The 21,926-nt window shown below is 44.4% G+C and overlaps 1 protein-coding gene across 5 annotated transcripts in view; it reads right to left on the bottom strand.

Annotated features, from left to right (window-relative positions):
• Window positions 1-21,926, bottom strand: part of LOC129819499 (histone-lysine N-methyltransferase ASH1L-like) — a 46,217-nt gene that overhangs the window by 9,926 nt on the left and 14,365 nt on the right. For 3 of the 5 annotated variants that reach the window (XM_055875806.1, XM_055875807.1, XM_055875808.1), the window contains 15 exons: window positions 20,827-21,451; window positions 20,490-20,660; window positions 20,262-20,356; window positions 20,100-20,173; window positions 19,791-19,836; window positions 19,450-19,558; window positions 19,004-19,210; window positions 10,482-10,628; window positions 8,963-9,071; window positions 8,033-8,188; window positions 7,051-7,121; window positions 6,781-6,944; window positions 5,709-5,861; window positions 852-906; window positions 517-649 (listed from right to left, as the gene is read on the bottom strand). In XM_055875806.1, the coding sequence (XP_055731781.1) occupies window positions 517-649; window positions 852-906; window positions 5,709-5,861; window positions 6,781-6,944; window positions 7,051-7,121; window positions 8,033-8,188; window positions 8,963-9,071; window positions 10,482-10,628; window positions 19,004-19,210; window positions 19,450-19,558; window positions 19,791-19,836; window positions 20,100-20,173; window positions 20,262-20,356; window positions 20,490-20,660; window positions 20,827-21,451 (2,315 nt within the window). The remainder of the gene's footprint in view (window positions 1-516; window positions 650-851; window positions 907-5,708; window positions 5,862-6,780; window positions 6,945-7,050; window positions 7,122-8,032; window positions 8,189-8,962; window positions 9,072-10,481; window positions 10,629-19,003; window positions 19,211-19,449; window positions 19,559-19,790; window positions 19,837-20,099; window positions 20,174-20,261; window positions 20,357-20,489; window positions 20,661-20,826; window positions 21,452-21,926) is intronic. The other 2 variants (XM_055875810.1, XM_055875809.1) reach the window with 1 other exon arrangement.

Below are 21,926 nucleotides of genomic sequence, written 5' to 3' on the forward strand. Positions count from 1 at the left end.
ACAGATAGCAACAATGGCAAGAAGCTGCCATGTGGGGAATCGTGGCTCGTATCAGCTTGTTGTGTCTTGTTATTGATACCATGTCTACTTTTGAGACGTTTTAACTCGTCACGTCTATGCTAATATTTGGTAGCTAGCTAACCACCAACTGTAATGGGGTATTTGGGAGACAAGTGCTCATTGTGCAAATGTATGCATATTTTCAATAATGATTTGGAGAGGAAATATAGTTTACATGTTGTCAACACTCCTTTGATTCTAAAGCCAAACCCGCCTGTTTTGATCCACGGTTGCGCACACATTGGGTTTTGTTGCTAAATAACCCACCTGTCTATAGGGTTGAGTACCCTTCAAAGGATTTGAGTGGCACTCACACAGCCTCCACACAACACAAATGTAAATAAGAGTCCTCTGTGTGTAGGTGTGTGTAAAAAAAAGTCCTCTGTGTTTAGGTGTGTGTGTAAAGGATCTGTGGCTGTGTATATCCAATAAGGAGGAGGGTTGAGGGAGACCCACCTCTGCGTTGCGGAACACTTTGAGCATGTCAGTGTCAAATGCCTCCACGGTCTTGTAGTGCCCTGTGGTGATTTGCTTCTCAATGGTACTCAGGTCCAGCGGGTCTGACACCTTCTCATAGTACTGCGTGTTCCTGGGGTCACACACAAACACGAGTCATGGGGTGAGAGTCAAAACTGTGCCTCTTGTCTCATGAATCCAAGCATGATCGTTATCATGTTTGGATTCATGAGACAAGAGTGTTGGATAACACACAAAGCGTTGCACAACACACCCACATACAGTAAACATCGGCGAAAGAGCTAGCATGCACACACAAACACGCAAATACATACCGCTTTCTTGAGGGTAGGTTTACCAGTGGAGCAGCAAGGGTCTGACCAGCTGAGTCTATGGAAAGAGAGATTATCTTCAGCAGAGTACCTTCTACTTTTATAGTGCATAAATATACTCAGGGAAAAATGAGTCTGCACACTTGAATCAGATCTACAACAGCAGATGTTTGTAGAAGCAAAAGCCAAACAGGTAAGCCAGTAGTAGTGGTCAGTGCACGCACATGGACTGAGTCCTGTTGAGACTGGGTTGCGTTACACAGAAGTGTTGACTTTGTCATGTCTTTGCCATTTGACCAGCAGTTTCTCTGAAAGCACCAGGGATGTTTAGAGACTAGGAAGTTCATGGGAAGTGTAACGTCTGCGTCCAGCTCACACTCCCAAACACGTAGATCCCCAGAACTCTGACCACTTTCCATCTCACTGTCCAGATCCCAATCACCGGAATTCTAATCACCTGTTCACACACCTGCATGTCATCATCCCACAATATTTAGTTCAGTTCCTTGCACGTCATCACTGTGAGGCATCTTTTGTTTTGAGACACACTTCTCTCGAAGCACTGGTTTTTCCCGTCCTTCACTCCTGCCGTGTAGGATAGTTTTTGCCCGCATCACTCACAACGCCTATTCCCTGCCTGTACTGTTGCCATTTTTGGACCTACCGTGTATGACCTTCTGCCTGCCCCTGGACCCAGCTACCTGCCTTCTCCTAAGGTCCCTTCCAATAAACACCTGCTGCTCCCTGCGCTTGAAACCAGCTCTGTCTCCTATCGTGTTCAATACAGGAAGGAGTTCAGTGTGTGCGCAAGTTTGTGAGTAAGTGATCGAGAGAGTGTGAGTGTGTGTATGCTGGAGGGGTGGTTGGTGTTTACAGGGAAGGCTGCACACACCCACACGCGCGTACACGCAAAGCTCTGCCATCCCTTACAGCAGGGTTCCCCAACTGGCGGCCCGTGGGCCAAATCTGGCCCGCCAGCAATACTATTTGGCCTCACAAAGCCCCCCCAAATAATTATGAATATTTTTTTTTTAATGATAATAAAAAAATATCGGGCCTGACATGCAAAAATTCCAAAATCCAATGTTCCAGGAAGGAAGTTACACTACCTAAATAAGGCAAAAGTTACATATTAACTTAATTCATGAGGAGAGAGAATGCAGGAGACGGTCAACTAATAAAGCAGGCATTTTATAGGGAGCCGCTGAAACGTAAATCTGCAAACGCAGCGCAATCAATAGGAGGTGAACAGCGCCTGGTGCTGAAAATATACAGTACCAGTCAAAAGTTTGGACACACCTACTCATTCAAGGGTTGTTATTTGTAGAATAATAGTGAAGACATCAAAACCATGAAAGAACACATATGAAATCATGCAGTAACCAAAACAGTGTTAAACAAATCATAATATATTTGAAATTCATCAAAGTAGCCACCCTTTGTCTTGATGACAGCTTTGCACACTCTTGGCATTCTCTCAACCAGCTTCATGAGGTAGCCACCTGGAATGCATTTCAATAAACAGGCGTGCCTTGTTAAAAGTTAATTTGTGGAATTTCTTTCCTTCTTAATGCGTTTGAGCCAATCAGTGTTGTTGTGACAAGGTAGGGGTGGTATAAAGAAAATCGCCCTATTTGGTAAAAGACCAAGTCCATATTATGGCAAGAACAGCTCAAATAAGCAAAGAGAAACAACAGTCCATCATTACTTTAAGACATGAAGGTCAGTCAATCTGGAAAATTTCAAGAACTTTTAAAGTTTCTTCAAGTGCTGTTGCAAAAACCATCAAGCGCAATGATGAAACTGGCTCTCATGAGGACCGCCACAGGAAAGGAAGACCCAGAGTTACCTCTGCTGCAGAGGATAAGTTCACTAGAGTTACCAACCTCAGAAATTGCAGCCCACATAAATGCTTCACAGAGTTCAAGTAACAGACACATCTCAATATCAACTGTTCAGAGGAGACTGCGTGAATCAGGCCTTCATGGTTGAATCGCTGCAAAGAAACCACTACTAAAGGACACTAATAAGAAGAAGAGACTTACTTGGGCCAAGAAACACGAGCAATTCACATTAGACCGGTGGAAATCTGTCCTTTGGTCTGATGAGTCCAAATTTGAGATTTTTGGTTCCAACCACTGTGTCTTTGTGAGACAGAGTAGGTGAACGGATGATCTCTGCATGTGTGGTTCCCACCATGAAGCATGGAGGAGGGTGTGTGATGGTGCTTTGCTGGTGACACTGTCAGTGATTTATTTCACTTAACCAGTATGGGTGGCTACCATAGACTTATACACCATTTTATTGATCCCCAATCCTTAGGTAAAGCTGTACAGTGCAATATGAAGGTCAATACACACAATATGCTGACTGGGGAGGTGATTTAACACAGTCACAGTCCTGCGATAAGAGCTACAACGCTAGTATTTGCGTAAACGCTTCACAGTTGTGTTCTGTAGGTGTCATTCCAACCTGGTTTAACATTATCTAGTCTAAATATGGCATAATTCCACCAATTGTAAACTTCTGCATCACGTTCAAAAAGGTACTTTTATTTTGAAGGCAAACCGCAAAGTCCACTATTGTGCCTAATCCTTATTGTGGCTAGCATCACAACACATAGCCGGTTCGGTGGAGCCTCACTAGCCAGATGACGCTAGCTGGTTGCTTATAACATTAGCTTTGGGCAATTAAGTAACTGGATAGCTATTTATTTTCATGAACTGAAGTTCAATTTCAATAGGCGAACAACAAGTGGCTACCTAGCTAATACTTACTCACAATGATTCCTAAATCATTGCTAAGAATGAAAATGACTGCAGTTTCTACTGGCCATTGTTTTCAGGCTGGTTGTATTGGTGCTAGCTAGGTACCAAGCTAAAGGTAGCTACCTACCCCAAAAGTTGCGGTCAAACAAATAATGCTTTATTACCAACGTGGTATTGTAAACACATTGTTCATGGCCGGTGTTTGCTTGTTTGCAGCTTTGACAGTGCTACTGATAGTAGTGGTGGCGCTTGACTTGCACGTGCAAATTCAGTACTGTAGCTAACTTGTTATGCAAGTGTTGAACAGCAACAGATGGAGAAAAACTACACCAGTCGAGTAACTAACTTCAACAATAATCTTCATTTTAATTTGACTTTACAAACAAACAACAAAAGTGCTTCATTGTAGTCTATTTCATCCGAGCCTAGGCCTATATAAAATAACTTAACTGGCTATGAGGCTTAACAACACCTTCCACAATAAGAAAATATATGGCCTAATAGAAGCAGGATTTCTTTTGTTATTAGCCCTAATTACAACTGCAACTGGTCAAAAAGGTAGCATCCTACATAAAACAATAATTGAAAGAAAAAATGTCGATGTCTGTGTCTGAATGTCTGTATTGGGATAGCCTGCTCCTGTAAAGACAGAACAAACAGAAAATACTGTCAGCTTGAGAACTAAATATCCTTGGATAGGCACTCACAATAAGCTAGTATTTGCTAAACTACAGTCATATAGGCCACTAAGTTACTTACTGTACCTAATGTGAAAAGTTGCATTTCCCCTCGGACACGATCTTGTGGATGAGTGAGATGGATGAGATTTTGATGCGCAGGCAGTCCTCGATTGACTTAAGTGAAAGCCGGTTCCTGTCGTGAGTCTATATTATGTTCATAGAGGAAAACGAGGACTCGCATGTGTAAATCGATCCAAACATTGTTAGCACACACAAGTTTCTTTATTGTGCTGTATTCCTCTGAGCATGCCACCCAAAACGCACACAAGGACTCGGCACTACTACTGATCGCATCCCTGATTTGGCTCGATGTCTGGAATTCAGTTTGAATTGCGGCCTCATCCAGCGACGGTATTGTTTTCTTAGCAAGGGAGGTGTATTCTCCACCTGGGCGGACTGTGAGAGGATCACGTACAAACGCAATGATATCCTTGGGCATGCTATAGTCTTCAAATCTGGTGGAGAAGTTGTCCCTCAGCTGCTTGATGAAATCTTCCATCACCTGTGTGACAATGCTGCGGCCTGGTCCCTCTGCCTGTTGTTTCTTCAGTGTGCTGAAGTGCAGTAGCCTTCCAGATGACAAGTCCAAATCAAACAACTCAAGCTTCCTAGTAAAGGCCTCAAGTTTTTCCACCAACTCCACAGGGGTTTTCCTTCTTCCTTGTAACTGCAGATTTAACCCGTTTAAGTGACAGAATGTCAGCCCAAAAATCTGGGTGTGTAGCTTACAGTTAACGCTTCAACGTTTCTGCTTCGGGCCACCGTCTGGGGCCACTTGAAAGTTCCATGCTTAGATTAATAATGACTTCTGAGATTGAACTATTGGCAAACGGTGACATTTTCATTGCAAATAAGACACACTGGCTTCGCATTGGGAAAAGATGGTAAGATGAACGCATATCTCTCTGTACATTCTTCCCTGAAACCTAGATGTTCCTTATCTACCTTTCTTTTGATACTATTGATACAAGCTAATGGATCTGAACGAATGTTGACGTAAAAAAAGTAGTGTAGCCTACAGTAGCCTAGTAGACCTGTTTTTCCGCACCAATCAACGCACAGAAAAATAGTCAATTTTTTAAAAAACATTTTTATTGAGACATGGTGATTTTATTTCGCGCATTTAGATCAAAATTATTATGGTATGGTCACTTTGTATTATGTACAAATCAGATGTGTTAAAAATGTTGTTCAATTTGTAGTGCAGGCCAATTAATTGTGCTAATATTATATCCCGTCAGTGTAAATAAGAAATTTACTTGTCTAGTTAAATAAAGGTGTGTGAGCGTGTTGCATGTGTGCGCGAGCGCAAATGTGTGTATGTGTTGCATGTGTGTGTGTGTGTCACTGACCCTTGTAGCTGGTGATCATGTCACAGATCTCCTTGAAGATGTGCGCCAGGCGGGCGGTGCGGGTGACCTCCGTGTTCTCCTCGGCTGCCGCCAGCCTCCGCGTGCGCACCGACCGCGACGTCTGCAGCGCCGAGAACTGTGTCAGGAACACGTCTGCGATGACAAAGGGACACACGCACAGAGCGATTGAGTCGACAAGCCATCACAAACACTCCCCTTGACGCCACATACAAAAAACAGTATTCATATTCCGGATTGAACTGGGGTTTCTCCGAAAAGCTTTGTAGCACTAAAGTCATCATAAGTCTATTGTAGGGAAAGGATTAAATATTATCTTAGTGCTTACAAAGCTTTTGGGAAAACTTACCCCGGGCACATTCCTGCATATAAAAATATACTGAGCAAAAATATATTTCAACGATTTTACTGAGTTATATGAACTGTAAGGAAATCAGCCAATTGAAATACATTCATTAGGCCCTCATCTCTGGATTTCACATGACTCGGCATGGGCCAATCAGAATCAGTTTTACCCCACAAAAGGGCTTTATTACAGACAGAAATACTCCTCAGTTTCATCAGCTCGCCGGGTGGCTGGTCTCAGACGAGCCCGCAGGTGGAGAAGCCTGATGTGGAGGTCCTGGGCTGGCATGGTTACACGTGGTCTGTGGTTGTGAGGTCGGGTTGGACGTACTGCCAAATTCTCAAAAACAATGTTGGAGGCGGCTTATAGTAGAGAAATGAACATTCAATTCTCTGGCAACCACTCTGGTGGACATTGCTGCAGTTAGCCTGCTGTCAGGTGGACACCTGTCAGGTGGATGGTTATCTGGGCAAAGGTGAAATGCTCACTAACAGGGATGTAAACTAATTTCTGCACAAAATGTTTGACATTTTGGGGATATTTTATTTCAGCTCATGAAACATGGGACCAACACTTTACCTGTTCATATTTCTGTTCAGTATAGAATGATTATTCTATTCAGTCTAGTTCTGTTTTCCTGCACATGTGGGTCTCACACACCTTTGACTCCACACACACACACACACACACACACACACACACACACACCTGACTTGATGTTTCCGTCGTCGCGGATGACTCCTCCCCAGCGTGTGTAGATGGACAGGCCGCCACTGGCCTCCCTCTCGCCTTCCCTCTTTAACAGCTCCTGCTTCTCCCTCATCTTCTCCCAGTTTCTCAGTAGGAACACACAGTGCTTCAGCACGAAGTTCCTGAGCCACAGAGAGAGAGAGTGGTGAGTGTGTGTGTTCTGTTGGCGTGGGTATGTGTGTGTGAAGGGCGGATGGGGTGTGTTTGGCACGTGTGCTGTGTGTGTACCTCTCTCTGTTGGACATGGGTTTCATAAGAAGGTGGGGATAAAACTTGCTGCTGTCACTTGAATCCTCCTCCTTGGGAAAAGAGAAGAGGGGGAGAGTTAGAGATAAAGGAGTACTGATCCTATGCTGCTGTCACTTGAATCCTCCTCCTTGGGAAAAAAGAAGAGGGGGAAAGTTAGAGATAAAGGAGTACTGATCCTATGCTGCTGTCACTTGAATCCTCCTTGGGAAAAGAGAAGAGGGGGAAAGTTAGAGATAAAGGAGTACTGATCCTATGCTGCTGTCACTTGAATCCTCCTCCTTGGGAAAAAAGAAGAAGGGGAAAGTTAGAGATAAAGGAGTACTGATCCTATGCTGCTGTCACTTGAATCCTCCTTGGGAAAAGAGAAGAGGGGGAAAGTTAGAGATAAAGGAGTACTGATCCTATGCTGCTGTCACTTGAATCCTCCTTGGGAAAAAAGAAGAAGGGGAAAGTTAGAGATAAAGGAGTACTGATCCTATGCTGCTGTCACTTGAATCCTCCTCCTTGGGAAAAAAGAAGAGGGGGAGTTAGAGATAAAGGAGTACTGATCCTATGCTGCTGTCACTTGAATCCTCCTTGGGAAAAAAGAAGAGGGGGAGAGTTAGAGATAAAGGAGTACTGATCCTATGCTGTTGTTCAGTCCAGCCCTCTCACTATTCAAGTCCATTGGGTCATTTTTTTTATCGAACCTTCCACCTCACAAAAAGCTCCTTTGATACAAAGAACCACTCTGTTCTACATACACAGTGCCCTTAAAATAAACTTAGCCGCTCTCTAGGTTACAGAGCTAAAGACATGGCAAAAACTTTACTGATTTAGGACCAGAGTACAATTTCTTTGCCTTTAGGCTCCATAAAAACGCTGTCGTTAAAACATTTGATGACGGTAAATATCAAAGACCCATTGTAGCGGCAGTAGCAAGACACCTGATATAACATTTCCTCTAGTCTCTCTCCCTTACACGCACTCGTTTTTTCAGCTGGTGCTTGGACTTGCGTTTCTCCTTGAGTCGACCCAGCCGCCGTGCCCCGCCTGTCTTTCCAGGCATCCCGTTGATTCGCTGGCTTTTCCCTCCGATGATGCCCCGGCAGCCCTCTGAGCCACATTTACACACTTGCTGTAGAGAGAGTGAGAGTGAGAGAGAGAGAGAGAGAGAGAGAGAGAGAGAGAGAGAGAGAGGGGAGTAGAGAGAGAGAGAGAGAGAGGGGAGTAGAGAGAGAGCGAGAGAGAGGGGAGTAGAGAGAGAGAGAGGGGGGAGTAGAGAGAGCGAGGGGAGTAAAGAAAGAGGGGAGGAGAGAGAGCGAGGGGAGTAGAGAAAGAGAGGGGAGTAGGGAGTAGAGAGAGCGAGGGGAGTAGAAAGAGAGGGGAGTAGAGAGAGAGAGATGGGAGTAGAGAGAGAGAGATGGGAGTAGAGAGAGAGAGATGGGAGTAGAGAGAGAGATGGGAGTAGAAAGAGAGGGGAGTAGAGAGAGAGAGATGGGAGTAGAGAGAGAGATGGGAGTAGAGAGAGAGATAGGAGTAGAGAGAGAGATGGGAGTAGAGAGAGAGAGAGGGGAGTAGAGTTAGAGAGGGGAGTAGAGAGAGAGAGGGGAGTAGAGAGAGAGAGAGAGCGAGAGAAGTAAGCAGCAGTAGAGGGGGGATGAAAGGGGAGAGAAGTTCAAGGTAAGAGGTGACACAGGTAAAGGAATGTGAAGTGTGTGCCAAAAACAGGAAAAGGGAACGGTGTGGGAAAATTGAGATCGAAACCCAAACCCAGTGGAGTGTGATCTTGAATGCTAAAACGACCAAGATAGATTTTTTGCCGCGGCACAAACAGATCTGGAACAAGGCTAAATTGAGGCTGTAACTGGGAGTGGATCGGGGAAAATGGTTAATGTGCCGCCACACCCACCTGCTCTTCGGTGTTGAAGGAGTGGAAGTTGTAGTCGTAGGTGAGCTCCGTGCCGCTGCTCATGTCCTTGAGGGCAAAGAGGCCGATCCTGTACACCCCATTCACCGACCTGCAGGAGTAACAGACACGAGGGAAGAAGAGTGAGGAGGGAGAACTCAGATTTGCCCAGGCAGGCTATGAAATGGCTACCCGGACTATTTGCATTGTGTGCCCCCCCCCCCCCCCCCCAACCCCTCTTTTTACGCTGCTGCTACTCTCTGTTCATCATATATGCATAGTCACTTTAACCATATCTACATGTACATACTACCTCAATCAGCCCGACTAACCGGTGTCGGTATGTAGACTCGTTCCTTTTATAGCCTCGCTACTGAATATAGCCTGTCTTTTTACTGTTTTTACTTCTTTACCTACCTATTGTTAACCTAATACAGGCTCTAACCAATAGTGCAAAAAAGGTAAGTAAGCATTTCATTGTATTTGGCGCACATGACAAATAAACTTTGATATGATTTGAACTTGAGCATAGGGCACAGCCAGAGCATAGGGCTCTGGTCAAAAGTGCACTATACAGGGAATAGGGTGCCATTTCGGGAGCACACTTTTTTAAGCACGGTACAACCGTGTAGGCTGCACTTTGCTGTATAATATACTCTTTCTGGGAGCACAAAAGGCAGTTTCAGCACATTGTCTAGGGGCACTAATACAGCTGTGTCCAAGGCCCCAGCTACAACGTCGTATAATCGCTATTCTGTGACAAGATGGAGGACTGGCCTCACGCTGGAAAAGCTCTATCCCTGTAGAATCTCTTATTCGAGGCCCCCGCCACAACACCCCACAGCACTACAGAGAGACAGTTGTTAGATCGGTGTGTCCTAGTTTACTCACTGGACGTTCAAGAAGGAAAACAGGTGTCTTTTCTCAAAGGTCCTTAACCGTTTTTACGGTCTGTGTTCAAGCCCTTTTGGGGTTAACAAAACGTTTAACAATAAAGAAGCTTTTTATTAACTTCAACTGTCCTCCAAGAGTTGCTGAAATTCCTCTTCACTTAAACGGTGGGTTTAACATGTTGAGGTCCTCCTGTTTTACTTACTTTCAATATCGTAACCTTGGCTTAACTTGTGTTCTACCTTTCATGTATTATTCCTTGTAAAAAATAACAAGCTTTATAGACACTTAGTAAAACGTACCATTGTGTGTTATTAACAGACTGTCTTCTGTACTAGAGGTGGTGTTCTGGACATTAGCCTAAGGACTTTCAATGGAGAATATCCATTGAACATGCTTTTCAGTAAGTAGCAAGTGCGCAAGCATGTCGGTTGGCTTGGTCTGTGTCCAGGAAACCATTCCTAGGTGAACCCCAAACACTACTAGAGTTGAACTGTGTGGCTAAGTTGGTAGAGCATGGGGGCTTTTAATGCCAAGGATCGCAGGTTCTATTCCCGCTCAGACGGTCTGGATAAAAGCGTCTGCGAAATGGCATGTTGTTGTACTATTAGTAGTAGTCCTACTAACTTACCACTTCTGCATCTCACAGTTGGGTTCACAGCTGTGGTTGATGAAGCGAGCCTCGTTGCCCATCCGGTAGCTGTCGATCACCATGCCGCTGTCCAGGTTCAGACAGTATTGGCCGCTGTGGGCGAAGTACTGCTCCATCATGCGACTTCTACAGGACACACAGAGGGGGGAGAGAGAGGGACATTAGAAGACATGGATATGAGAATATAAAGCAGAGTTTAGGAATACAGATGAACTCCATAGAACCTTTCAAAATGCTCACAAAAATAATAGTGATTTAACATGAAAGAATAATACATTTGGCGGCGAATCCTTGCTAACTTCCACTTAAGGATGCGTTCGTAAATTCGCTCTGGCTATCGACTCCCGATTTCAGAGCATTCTCGTCTGAGTGTGCCAGAGCGCAGAATAACTGATGAATTTACGAACGCTCAACACCCGTTGAATATGGCCGGTGTCAGTAAACCTCTGCAAAAAAAGCATTATTAAATTGTTGCCAGGAGCACAGTTACAGTCCCCAACGCTCAGGATAACATAACACCCTAACCAGCTCTGCTAGGTCGAGAAAAATGGTCAGAGTGAGGAGTTTGTGTCTGGAAGTAGCTAGCAAGTTAGCCAACATTAGCCAGTTAGCTTGGGTGCTTGACTGGCATTGTGAGGTCAGAAAGCTCGGATCAACCCAACTCCTCGGCCAGAGCGTCTAGTGTGCGCTCTGAACGATCTGAGGAGGAAACGCTCTGAATTTACGAATGGACAATCTGACAACGCTCTGGATTTACTAATGCCTAGAGCGCACTCTGGCACTCCAGAGTGAATTTACGAATTCAACCCTAAGTTGAATTTTCACATAGTTATAAATTGATGTCAATGGGAGACTAAGCGCTCTATTTTCAATTGGCACTAAGGAGGCGCAAGTGTCAAACGCACGTTACCTGACCTGTCTAAGATCAGTGGTCTTGCGTTGAAGTGGGAGGGGTGCCAATTGTTAAGTTCATGTTTTAAGTATCCCTATATTTATGCTAAGTATCCCTATATTTATCCTATTACGGGGCTATCACTCAGTCAAGAGTGCCCCTGCGCAGGGAGTCTTGTTGTTGATGGACCTAGCCTGGAGTGGAATGGCTACCTTGTAGTATGTTCATATAGTATAGTAAACTTTGTTAAACTGGAACCTTGTCGTTGTTTCGAGTTAACACCAATATCCTCCTAACAATTCAGTCCTCCACCATATCAACGACAGATTCTTTATAGAGAATGTAGGGGGAGGGGGGGGTTAATGGGGAGTCTATCAGTCTATACATTTACATTATATATAGATCTTTTTTTTTAAACACTACACGCATATAGGGGAGACACTGGATACAACTGACAGGAGCCTCCTATTCTGTATAGAAGTTTGAACGTTATGCATTTAAACACATTTAGGCCTACATGTGTCAGGACCCGGTGAGAGAAACAGTCACTAATAGTTGGCAGAACCCAGAAGATGAGGCAGACTCAGCAGTACTAGAGATAGTGATTTAATAAAAGGACAAGATCTTCAGGCAAAGAATATAAATCCACCACGTCCAAAATAAAGCCAAGAGGCACAAAATGGATATCCTCCAAAATACAAAGAAACTCCACAAAGTGGTAAAAACAGCAGGGAAAAACAAACCTCAAAACACTACTCAAAAATACACAAGAACTAAACCAGAGAACCTCTGGAAAATCCAATAAGAGAAATATATGTTTCACACAAAAAGGCTTGGGCTGGGGCTGGGTGCTAACATACAAACACTGAGCAAAGAACTGAGGAACACACAGGGTTTAAATACAAACAAGGGAACGACACACAGGTGCAAACAATAATAGAGCAAGGAAAAAACAAAAGGTTCAAAAAAGGTGCAATGGGGACATCTAGTGACAAAAACCAGAACAGTCCTGGCCAAAACCTGACAACATGTGCACACAGTGCCATGGAAAGCCCAGCCTATCAATAATGGGTTTGGCTCATGAGATTGCTTTGAAATACATATGAATCACCAAAGCTTTATCGAAAGATCAAGTTTGGGAGGAGCAAAACAATGAGCCGATATCCCCCTTTTAATTATTGTTTTAGTCAGATTTCATTATTATTTTGGATGTGCGTAAAAGCCTCCATAGTCTACCTTAATATTATATGCCCACGGGGAGCAATTATGGTGCCTGTAACTGTATTTAGACAGAGCCTATTTAAAACCAGTTGTTTTGATTAGAATTTGTGTCACATCTACTCACGCCACCGGTCCTGGGATCCATCATTACACACACCTGGCATCAATCATTACGCACACCTGCACGTCATCATCAGACACACCTGTACTCCAGTACCTCACTTATTACTAGGGATGCACGATATATAGGTGAACATATCGGAATCAGCCGATATTAGCTAAAAATGCAAACATTTAACGCCGATGTGCAAAACCGATGTCAAAGCTGACGTGCATACCTATATAACGTAGGTACATGAGGTAATGGCAGCACGTAAAATTTTGCACTACACGTGCAACACAGCATTCATAACTTAGCCCACAATGTCTGCAGTCAACAAGTAGATTAGTCATTTGAAAGAGTAAGAACATTTCAGCGAGACAACTCAAAAGGTGAAATCCGTTAAAGCCAAGATACTGGAATTCATTGCCTTTGACAATCAACCGTTCTCTGTCGTGGGATGTTGATGTTGGCTTTCGCCGACTGGTCAAGCACAGGTACACAATCTCAAGTACGCTATTTTTCAGATGTTGCCCTACCGGAGTTACACAGTAATAGCGTCACTGCTATTAGCTTCAAGACATACATACTATGGAATGCTGTTAGGGTCTTTGCGTGTCAAAAAAGATACAGTAGCACTGTAAAAGCTGTACAAAAAAGTCAGCAAACAAGCAAACACCGGCCACGAAACCGCGTTAGTAATAAAGCATTGTTTGTTTGACCACAACTTCTGGGGTAGCTAGCTTTAGCTTGGTACCTAGCTAGCACCAATACAACCAGCCTGAAAACAATGACCAGTAGAAACTGCCGTCATTTTCATTATTCTTAGCAACGATTTAGGAATCCTTGTGAGTAAGTATTAGCTAGGTTGCCACTTGATGTTCGCCAGTTGAAATTGAACTTCAGTTCATGAAAATTAATAGCTAGCCAGCTACTTAACCCTGTTGCCCAAAGCTAACGTTATAAGCAGCCAGCTAGCTTAATCTGGCTAGTGAGGCTCGACCGGACTGGGTTATGTGTTGTGAAGCTAGCCACAATACGGATTAGGCACAATATTGGACTTTGCGGTTTGCCTTCAAATTTAAAGTACCTTTTTGAAAGTGTTGAAGAAGTTTATAATTGGTGGATTCATGCCATATTTAGACTAGATAATGTTAAACCAGGTTGGAATGTGGAGCAATGAAATGGGGTATCAGTCTACTCGGTGACACCCACAGAACACAACTGAGTTTACGCAAATACTAGCGTTGTAGCTCTTATCGCAGAAATGTGACTATGTCAAATCACCTCCCCAGTCAGCCAATTGTGTGTGGACGTTCATATTGCACTGTACAGCTTTACCTAAGGATTGGGGATCAATGAAATGGGGTATCAGTCTACTCAGTGACACCCAGAGAACATTAACGCTGGGCCACTTGTGCGCCGCCCTATGGGACTCCCAATCACGGCCGGATGTGATGCAGCCTGGATTCGAAAACAGGGACTGTAGTGACGCCTCTTGCACTGAGATGTCGTGCCTTAGACCGCTGCGTCCATGTGTGTGTGTTAACTATTTAACTGTACTAGAATGCTTAAAAGGCCGCTAAAATGTTAAATATCGGCATCGTTTTTTTGTTGTCAAGGAAAATATCAGATATCGGTATCGGCTAAAAATGTCATATTGGTGCATCACAACTTCTTACCTTCCCTATATCTGGCACTCCCTTAGGTTCCTTCCCCAGTCAGTATTGTTTATGTGTTTCATGTCTATACGTTACTTGTGCTTGTTATATTGTTCGATGTTCCGTTTATTATTAAACTCACCACATGCACTTGTTTCACTCCCAGCGTATACGTTACAATTTGATTAGAGTTATAGTCTTTTGTTTTATTTGCCACAGATATAAAGCACTCATCACGTCATCGTTGTTAACGGTTGGAAAAATGGCAGAGAGTGAGACAGGGAAGCGACAGCAGCGAAGTCCTATATGGCTGAGTTAAATGAGAAGGTGGTGAAATTTTGAAAGGTGGAATTGAGCTAATGGCAGTACAGGTACAATGCTTAACCATCTGAAACAGAGGCACCGTGAGACTCAAACCGTTGCTGGCAGCAGCGCAGGTCCCTGACAACAGACATTTGACAGGCTCTTCACACCAAAGAAGTGCAATAATGGACGGCGTGAGAAAATGACACAGTGCTGATTATAGAAATGATTGCAGTTGATATGCAGCAGATGGAGAAATTGTGCAATGACTGCTCTTCAAGTACAAGTGTGTGCTCTCAAACAGCCCATACGCGACCTTAACAATAGGGCTGAGACAGTCATGGAATTTTGGATGACGGTAATTGGCCAGCCAAATGACTGCGGTCACCGTAATAACCATTTAAATGGCAACAACAAAACTAACGGGGGAGTTTACGCACATTTTCTCCCCTCCTCTGACTGGATGTGCTGGCATAGAAATAGAATGAATAGAACGAAGGTCCCCAATCAAGTTAGTGATGGCATAATGGGTTACAAGTGTGCCCATAGGAGCAAAGCAGGAAATAAAATATGTGCTATGATTTGTTAATTCAACAAAAAATACATTCCATTGCATGAGCCACATCAGTTAATATCATTTGAATTACCATTTTACATTACCATGGAAATTATTGCACCACAATACCAGGCAGCCATTGTGAGTGTACACATGAGTTTACCAGTCAAATTGCTAGGGTTAGAGGTTCCAAGCACGTTCTATTCATTGTATTACTATGTGCGCTGCTGTTGCATTGTGGGGGGTGTTTCCTAGGCAACCGAATAGTTATTTGCTTGTTTCAGCAAGGAGCAACAAAGTTTAATCACGTTGTTAAGAGTCCATGTTATGGGAGAAATGGACTCAACCGCACAAATGCACGGCAGTCCCATCTTCAGTCAGCTGTTGGTTCCAAACACACACAAAAAAAATGTTTAAAGGGTAATGACAATTATTTTATTTTCATGATAGTCTTCATCTATAACCGTGGGTTACAAGGTTATACGGTAATTGTGCCAGCCCAGGTTAACAACAGATTGTTAATGTCTATGGACACGCTGTCATACATCCACTGCAAAGGGCCATCACATTGATGAGAAGTGGGACATGAAGTCCCATGTACTGACCAATGAGAACATGGAGAGGTGCAACGCAGAGACAGCAGTAAGGTGAGCGCTGTCTGGTTGCCATGACAGTGGTAGAGTGAACTGCATTGCCCCCTAGAGGTTATACGCAGGACCATATCTGCATTGTAAATCCACATGTAACTTCATGATTTTTTTTCTCATCGTTTTAAAATATATAAAAAATCCCTAAATGCACAATTTGAAGCAACCACATTTTTTGCCATGGAGCACGTTCTGATTGGCCAGTGAGGGGGTCAAGCCTCGACACACCTACAACTTGTTTAGTCATCAAAACCCAGCCCTTTCCGGCCACCGCCAGCTACCGAGCCAATAATTGAGGTTGTGAAAATAACAAAAACATTTCTGACACACCCGTGAACATATAGCGCTATCGCCAGCGCTAAGATTTACCATTGCGTTAGGTTTGTTAAAATAGAGCCCGAAGTGAAAATGTGACTTATGTTTTACCCCTCGATGCATTAAAACCTCTCTGGGATATGTGGTTGGCCAAAAGCCAGGGGAAATGCAGAGCGCCAAATTCAAATAAAATGATATAAAAATCTAACTTTCATTAATTCACACATGTAAGATACCAAATTAAAGCTACACTCGTTGTGAATCCAGCCAACATGTCAGATTTCAAAAAGGCTTTTCGGCGAAAGCATAAGGTGCTATTATCTGATGATAGCACAACAGTAAACAAAGAGAGTGTAGCATATTTCAACCCTGCAGGCGCAACACAAAACGCAGAAATAAAATATAAATCATGCCTTACCTTTGACGAGCTTCTTTTGTTGGCACTCCAATATGTCCCATAAACATCACAAATGGTCCTTTTGTTCAATTAATTCCGTCCATATATATCCAAAATGTCCATTTATTTGGCGCGTTTGATCCAGAAAAAAACAGCTTCCAATTTGCGCAACGTCACTACAAAATATCTCAAAAGTTACGTGTAAACTTTGCCAAAATATTTCAAACTACTTTTGTAACACAACTTTAGATATTTTTAAACGTTAATAATCGATCAAATTGAAGACGGGTCTATCTGTTTTCAATACAGGAGGACAACAAACTAACGCTACTTTTCTAGTCTTGCGCAACTCTCAAACAGTACACATAATGTTACACTGATTCAAGATGGCCGTACTTCTTCATTGCACAAAGGAATAACCTCAACCAATTTCCAAAGACTGGTGACATCCAGTGGAAGCGGTAGGAACTGCAGACAAGTCCCTTAGAAATCTAGTATCCCAATGAAACTCATTGAACAGACAGTGACCTCAAAAAAAAAAATCTGAATGGTTAATCCTCAGGGTTTTGCCTGCTACATAAGTTCTGTTATACTCACGGACATGATTCAAACAGTTTTAGAAACTTCAGAGTGTTTTCTATCCAAATCTACTAATAATATGCATATTTTATATTCTGGGGATGAGTAGAAGGAAGTTGAAATTGGGCACGCTATTTATCCAAAAGTTAAAATGCAGCCCCCTATCCTAGAGAAGTTAAACTCAGCAAAAAAAGAAACAGACCTTTTTCAGGACCCTGTCTTTCAAAGATCATTCGTAAAAATCCAAATAACTTCACAGATCTTCATTGTAAAGGGTTAAACACTGTTTCCCATGCTTGTTCAATGAACCACAAACAATTAATGAACATGCACCTGTGGAACGGTCGTTAAGACACTAAACACCTTACAGACAATCAAGGTGCCTAGCACAAACTAGGAGTGACAGTACAAAAAGAAAATAAGTGCAGACAGGAGACAGTCAGGCAAAACGATTGGCTGTTATGTTATTTTTGTTCCTTTTAAGGTCACAGATATGAAAACTTAGGACACGAAAGAGGCCTTTCTACTGACTCTGAAAAACACCAAAAGAAAGATGCCCAGAGTCCCTGCTCATCTGCATGAACGTGCCTTAGGCATGCTGCAAGGATGCTTGAGGACTACAGATGTGGCCAGGGAAATAAATTGCAATGTCCGTACTGTGAGACGCATAAGACAGCACTACAGGGAGACAGGACGGACAACTGATCGTCCTCGCAGTGGCAGACCACGTGTAACAACACCTGCACAGGATTGGTACATCCGAACATTACACCTGCGAAACAGGTACAGGATGGCAACAACAACTGCCCGAGTTACACCAGGAATGCACAATCCCTCCATCAGTGCTCAGACTGTCCGCAATAGCCTGAGAGAGGCTGGACTGAGGGCTTGTAGGCCGGTTGTAAGGCAGGTCCTCACCAGACATCACCGGCAACAATGTCACCCTATGGGCACAAACCCACCATCGCTGGACCAGACAGGACTGGCAAAAAGTGCTCTTCACTGACGAGTCGCGGTTTTGTCTCACCACGGGTGATGGTCGGATTCGCGTTTATCGTCGAAGGAATGAGCGTTATTACACCGAGGCCTGTACTCTGGAGCGGGATCGTTTTGGAGGTGGAGGGTCCATCATGGTCTGGGGCGATGTGTTACAGCATCATCGGACTGAGCTTGTTGTTATTGCAGGCAATCTCAACGCTGTGCGTTACAGGGAAGACATCCTCCTCCCTCACGTGGTACCCTTCCTGCAGGTTCATCCTGACATGACCCTACAGCATGACAATGCCACCAGCCATACTGCTCGTTCTGTGTGTGATTTCCTGTAAGAAAGGAATGTCAGTGTTCTGCCATGGCCAGCATAGAGCCTGGATCTCAATCCCATTGAGCACATTTGGGACCTGTTAAATCAGAGGGTGAGGGCTAGGGCCATTCCCCACAGAAATGTCCAGGAACTTGGAGGTGCCTTGGTGGAAGAGTGGGGTAACATCTCACAGCAAGAACTGGCAAATCTGATGCAGTCCATGAGGAGGAGATGCACTGCAGTACTTAACGCAGCTGGTGGCCACACCAGATCCTGACTGTTACTTTTGATTTTGACCCCCCCTTCGTTCAGGAACACATTATTCCATTTATGTTAGTCACATGTCTGTGGAACTTGTTCAGTTTATGTCTCAGTTGTTGAATCTTGTTTGGTTCATACAAATATTTACCCATGTTAAGTTTGCTGAAAATAGACGCAGTTGACAGTGAGAGGACGTTTATTTTTTTGATGAGTTTATGTAATAATATGAATAACCCACATATCAATACATGCATTAAAATCTATCTCACCTGAACTCGTGCTCGCTGACGACCTCTCCCAGGTACTCGATGATGAACTGGCCTGAGCGGAGGGGCTCCTTGGTGCGGATGCCCCAGCCCTTGCCCTCGGCACGGAAGCGCTCCAGGCACTGCACCCACTCATGCCTCTGGATGTGCTGGTTGTCACACTGCTCCCCGCATGGACAAGTGCCGGGGGAGCACTCGGCAAAGCTCATCCTGAGGGAGTGGGAGGAAATACTTATATTGCAGCCAAGTGGGAGACACCAAGATTATTTATTCATATTAAATTAAATTCACATCTTGAGATGCTATTCCAAGGCAGATTTCTGAACATTTATGTAGAATTGAAGACCCAAGCAGGGTCGAAAGCGTTTTCCTTGTAGATAAACATAGCACGCCTGGGAGCATATACCAGTGTGTCGGTCTATTTTAGTCTCCAACACCAGTGTTTATACCTGTTGAGGCATTCGTCAAGGCAGCCTCTGTCGATGGCTTCCCCGGAAGGCCTGCAGTTACAGGTGGTGGCTTCATAACCCGAGACAGGCTTCACATCCACATAGACGTCTACAGTTACACAAGGCAAGGACATATACACAATAGCTTGACCAGACCATGGCAGCGTCCCAAATGGCACCCTGTTCCCTATATAGTGCACAACTTTTGACCAGGGGCCAATAGGGCTCTGGTCTAAAGTAGTGCATTATATAGGGAACAGGGTGCCATTTGGGACACAGCATTAAATAGCGTTTGGTTACATTATAATTTAAGCGACTGGATCTTAAGACTGTGTACTCACTTGATCTGATCTTTTTATAAAGGGGGACATCGGGCTTCTCGTAGAGCTAAAACCACCAAGAAATGTAGGTTATTACATCATAAGTAAGTAGCCTTGTCCGAGCTAGAACTGCTCATAGTCCAGGAGCCCATCTCCTGTTTATGTATCGTGGGGCAGCTTGATGTTCAAGTACACCTGCTGGACAGGACGCTAGTCTATTGCAGGCCTTACATCATAAAAGAGACAAATTCTTATATAGATAAGACAAATCCCTATTAAAGCTATTATAGCTTGTCGACTCTGAGGGGGAAAACACTTAGCAGTGATCACCTGGTCATGTTTCCACAGCCACAAGATGTCGTAAGGCAACTGGAAATCAATGCGCTTCTGTCTTAGGTACTTTCCTGAAAGGGGGGAGAGACAAATGAAGTAACATAGTCATGACAAAGTGTGTGTGTGTGTGTGTGTGTGCTTGCAGGCAAGAACACTCACCGACATGAATAGGGGCAGGAAAAAGCCCATACTCATGTTCCCCAGGTGTGTACTCCAGTTTCTCTTTCTTCATCTGCAGGAGCTGACTACGAGGACTGAAAGAGAAACAGGAACAAAAAGAGAGTGAGATGTCCATATATGCCCTTAAATATTCCAGGTTTGACCTTTGGTAAGCAAACGGGTATATCCAGATTTGACATGTCTGTGTTTCTCTATTATGGGACTCACTCTGCCGACTTGTACACATCAGAGTAGAGACCCGCCTTTTGGAACTTCTTCTTTGGAGGCCTGGCTGCTCTCTTTTCCCGTTGGCTGGTTATAGGCATGGGTGGAGCTTGTTCCATGGAGACGGTGCCCGGACATTCCGGGGAGGGGCCATCTGGTTTCCCCTCCAGAGCACTAAAATAGAACAAAGACTCAGTTTATATATATATATATATATAGAGAGCTGCTAAAATCTAAGATTAGCGCTGCCTATGGAAGTAAGCTGCAACAAAATCACGGTTCTCCACTCTCAACATTGAGGCTACAATCACATGTTGGCCTGTAATGGTGGTGGTTTTACCTGCGAAAGCGGTGCAGCTCCTCTTGGGTGAGCCAACCACTTCCTCCCTCAGCACTGGCCCTCACCCCCAGGCCACCCAGGTTCTCCTCCCTGTCCAGAGCTCGTTCCTCCACCTCCTCCTCTTCCTCCTCCTCCTCCCTGTCTCTCTCCCAGTGCTTCCTCTTCTGGCCTTTCCTGAACTGGCCCTGGACCACCGACTCGATCGCGTCCGTCACAGTGTCCCCCTTCCACGCTCCTCCTCCACGTTCCCGGTGCCTGGTCTGGGTCACTTCGGCCAGAGGGGGCGGCGACGGGGGCGGGGAAGGCAGGGGATGCTTCCTGGGGCGCCCGGGGCCTCTCTTCTTGACCATGTTGTTGCCTGTCCTCGCCTGTCTCTGAAGCTTCTTTGCACGGAGGATCTTGTTGACGTGGTGCAGGCTGTGTTTGGAGGGCTGGGCCCGGTGGGAGTGGTGTGGCGGGGAGGCATCATCGTCCAGGCAGCAGCCCTGGGATGGGGAGTTGTGGCCACAGTGAGAGAGGCAGGCGGAGGAGGAAGAGTGAAACAGAGGAGGGTGGTGGTGTTGCTGCCTGAGGTGGTCCTCAGGGGTAGAGTGGTCGGCTCGGGTCTGGACACTTGATGTACCGCCTGCACAGAAACAGACAAATAAAGAGAAGAGAAGGGAATTAGATGATGAACATAGGAATAAGCTGCAGCGTGACACTTATGAACGTATATTTATTATCCATTCCAAGCCCTAGCTTAGTTCCACTGTTAGGCCAACATATTTCCTCTGTCGGTCTTGTAATGCTATCTAATAATTATCAAGGCTTAACCTTAAATTGAAAGGAAATTACTACATTTGCCATTGACATCAACTGCCAATTCCCTCACCAAAATGCAGCTCATTATGGATAAACATACAGGCTAAGCCCACCTCAGCAAACTGAAATACTATGTCACGTAATGAACAATGACTTCATACTTTTTCAGCTTTTCCTTTCAAGCCATAAAGTGTTGCATTACGTCTATCACATTTGTGAACGGTCCTACTATAAGTAAAGGGGGACTGTGTCAATTTGCCCAATCGACACCAAGCCACTCCAGCATCCACCCTGCTGCC

Source organism: Salvelinus fontinalis, chromosome 22 (assembly GCF_029448725.1).
Source record: "Salvelinus fontinalis isolate EN_2023a chromosome 22, ASM2944872v1, whole genome shotgun sequence".
Classification (NCBI taxonomy): domain Eukaryota; kingdom Metazoa; phylum Chordata; class Actinopteri; order Salmoniformes; family Salmonidae; genus Salvelinus; species Salvelinus fontinalis.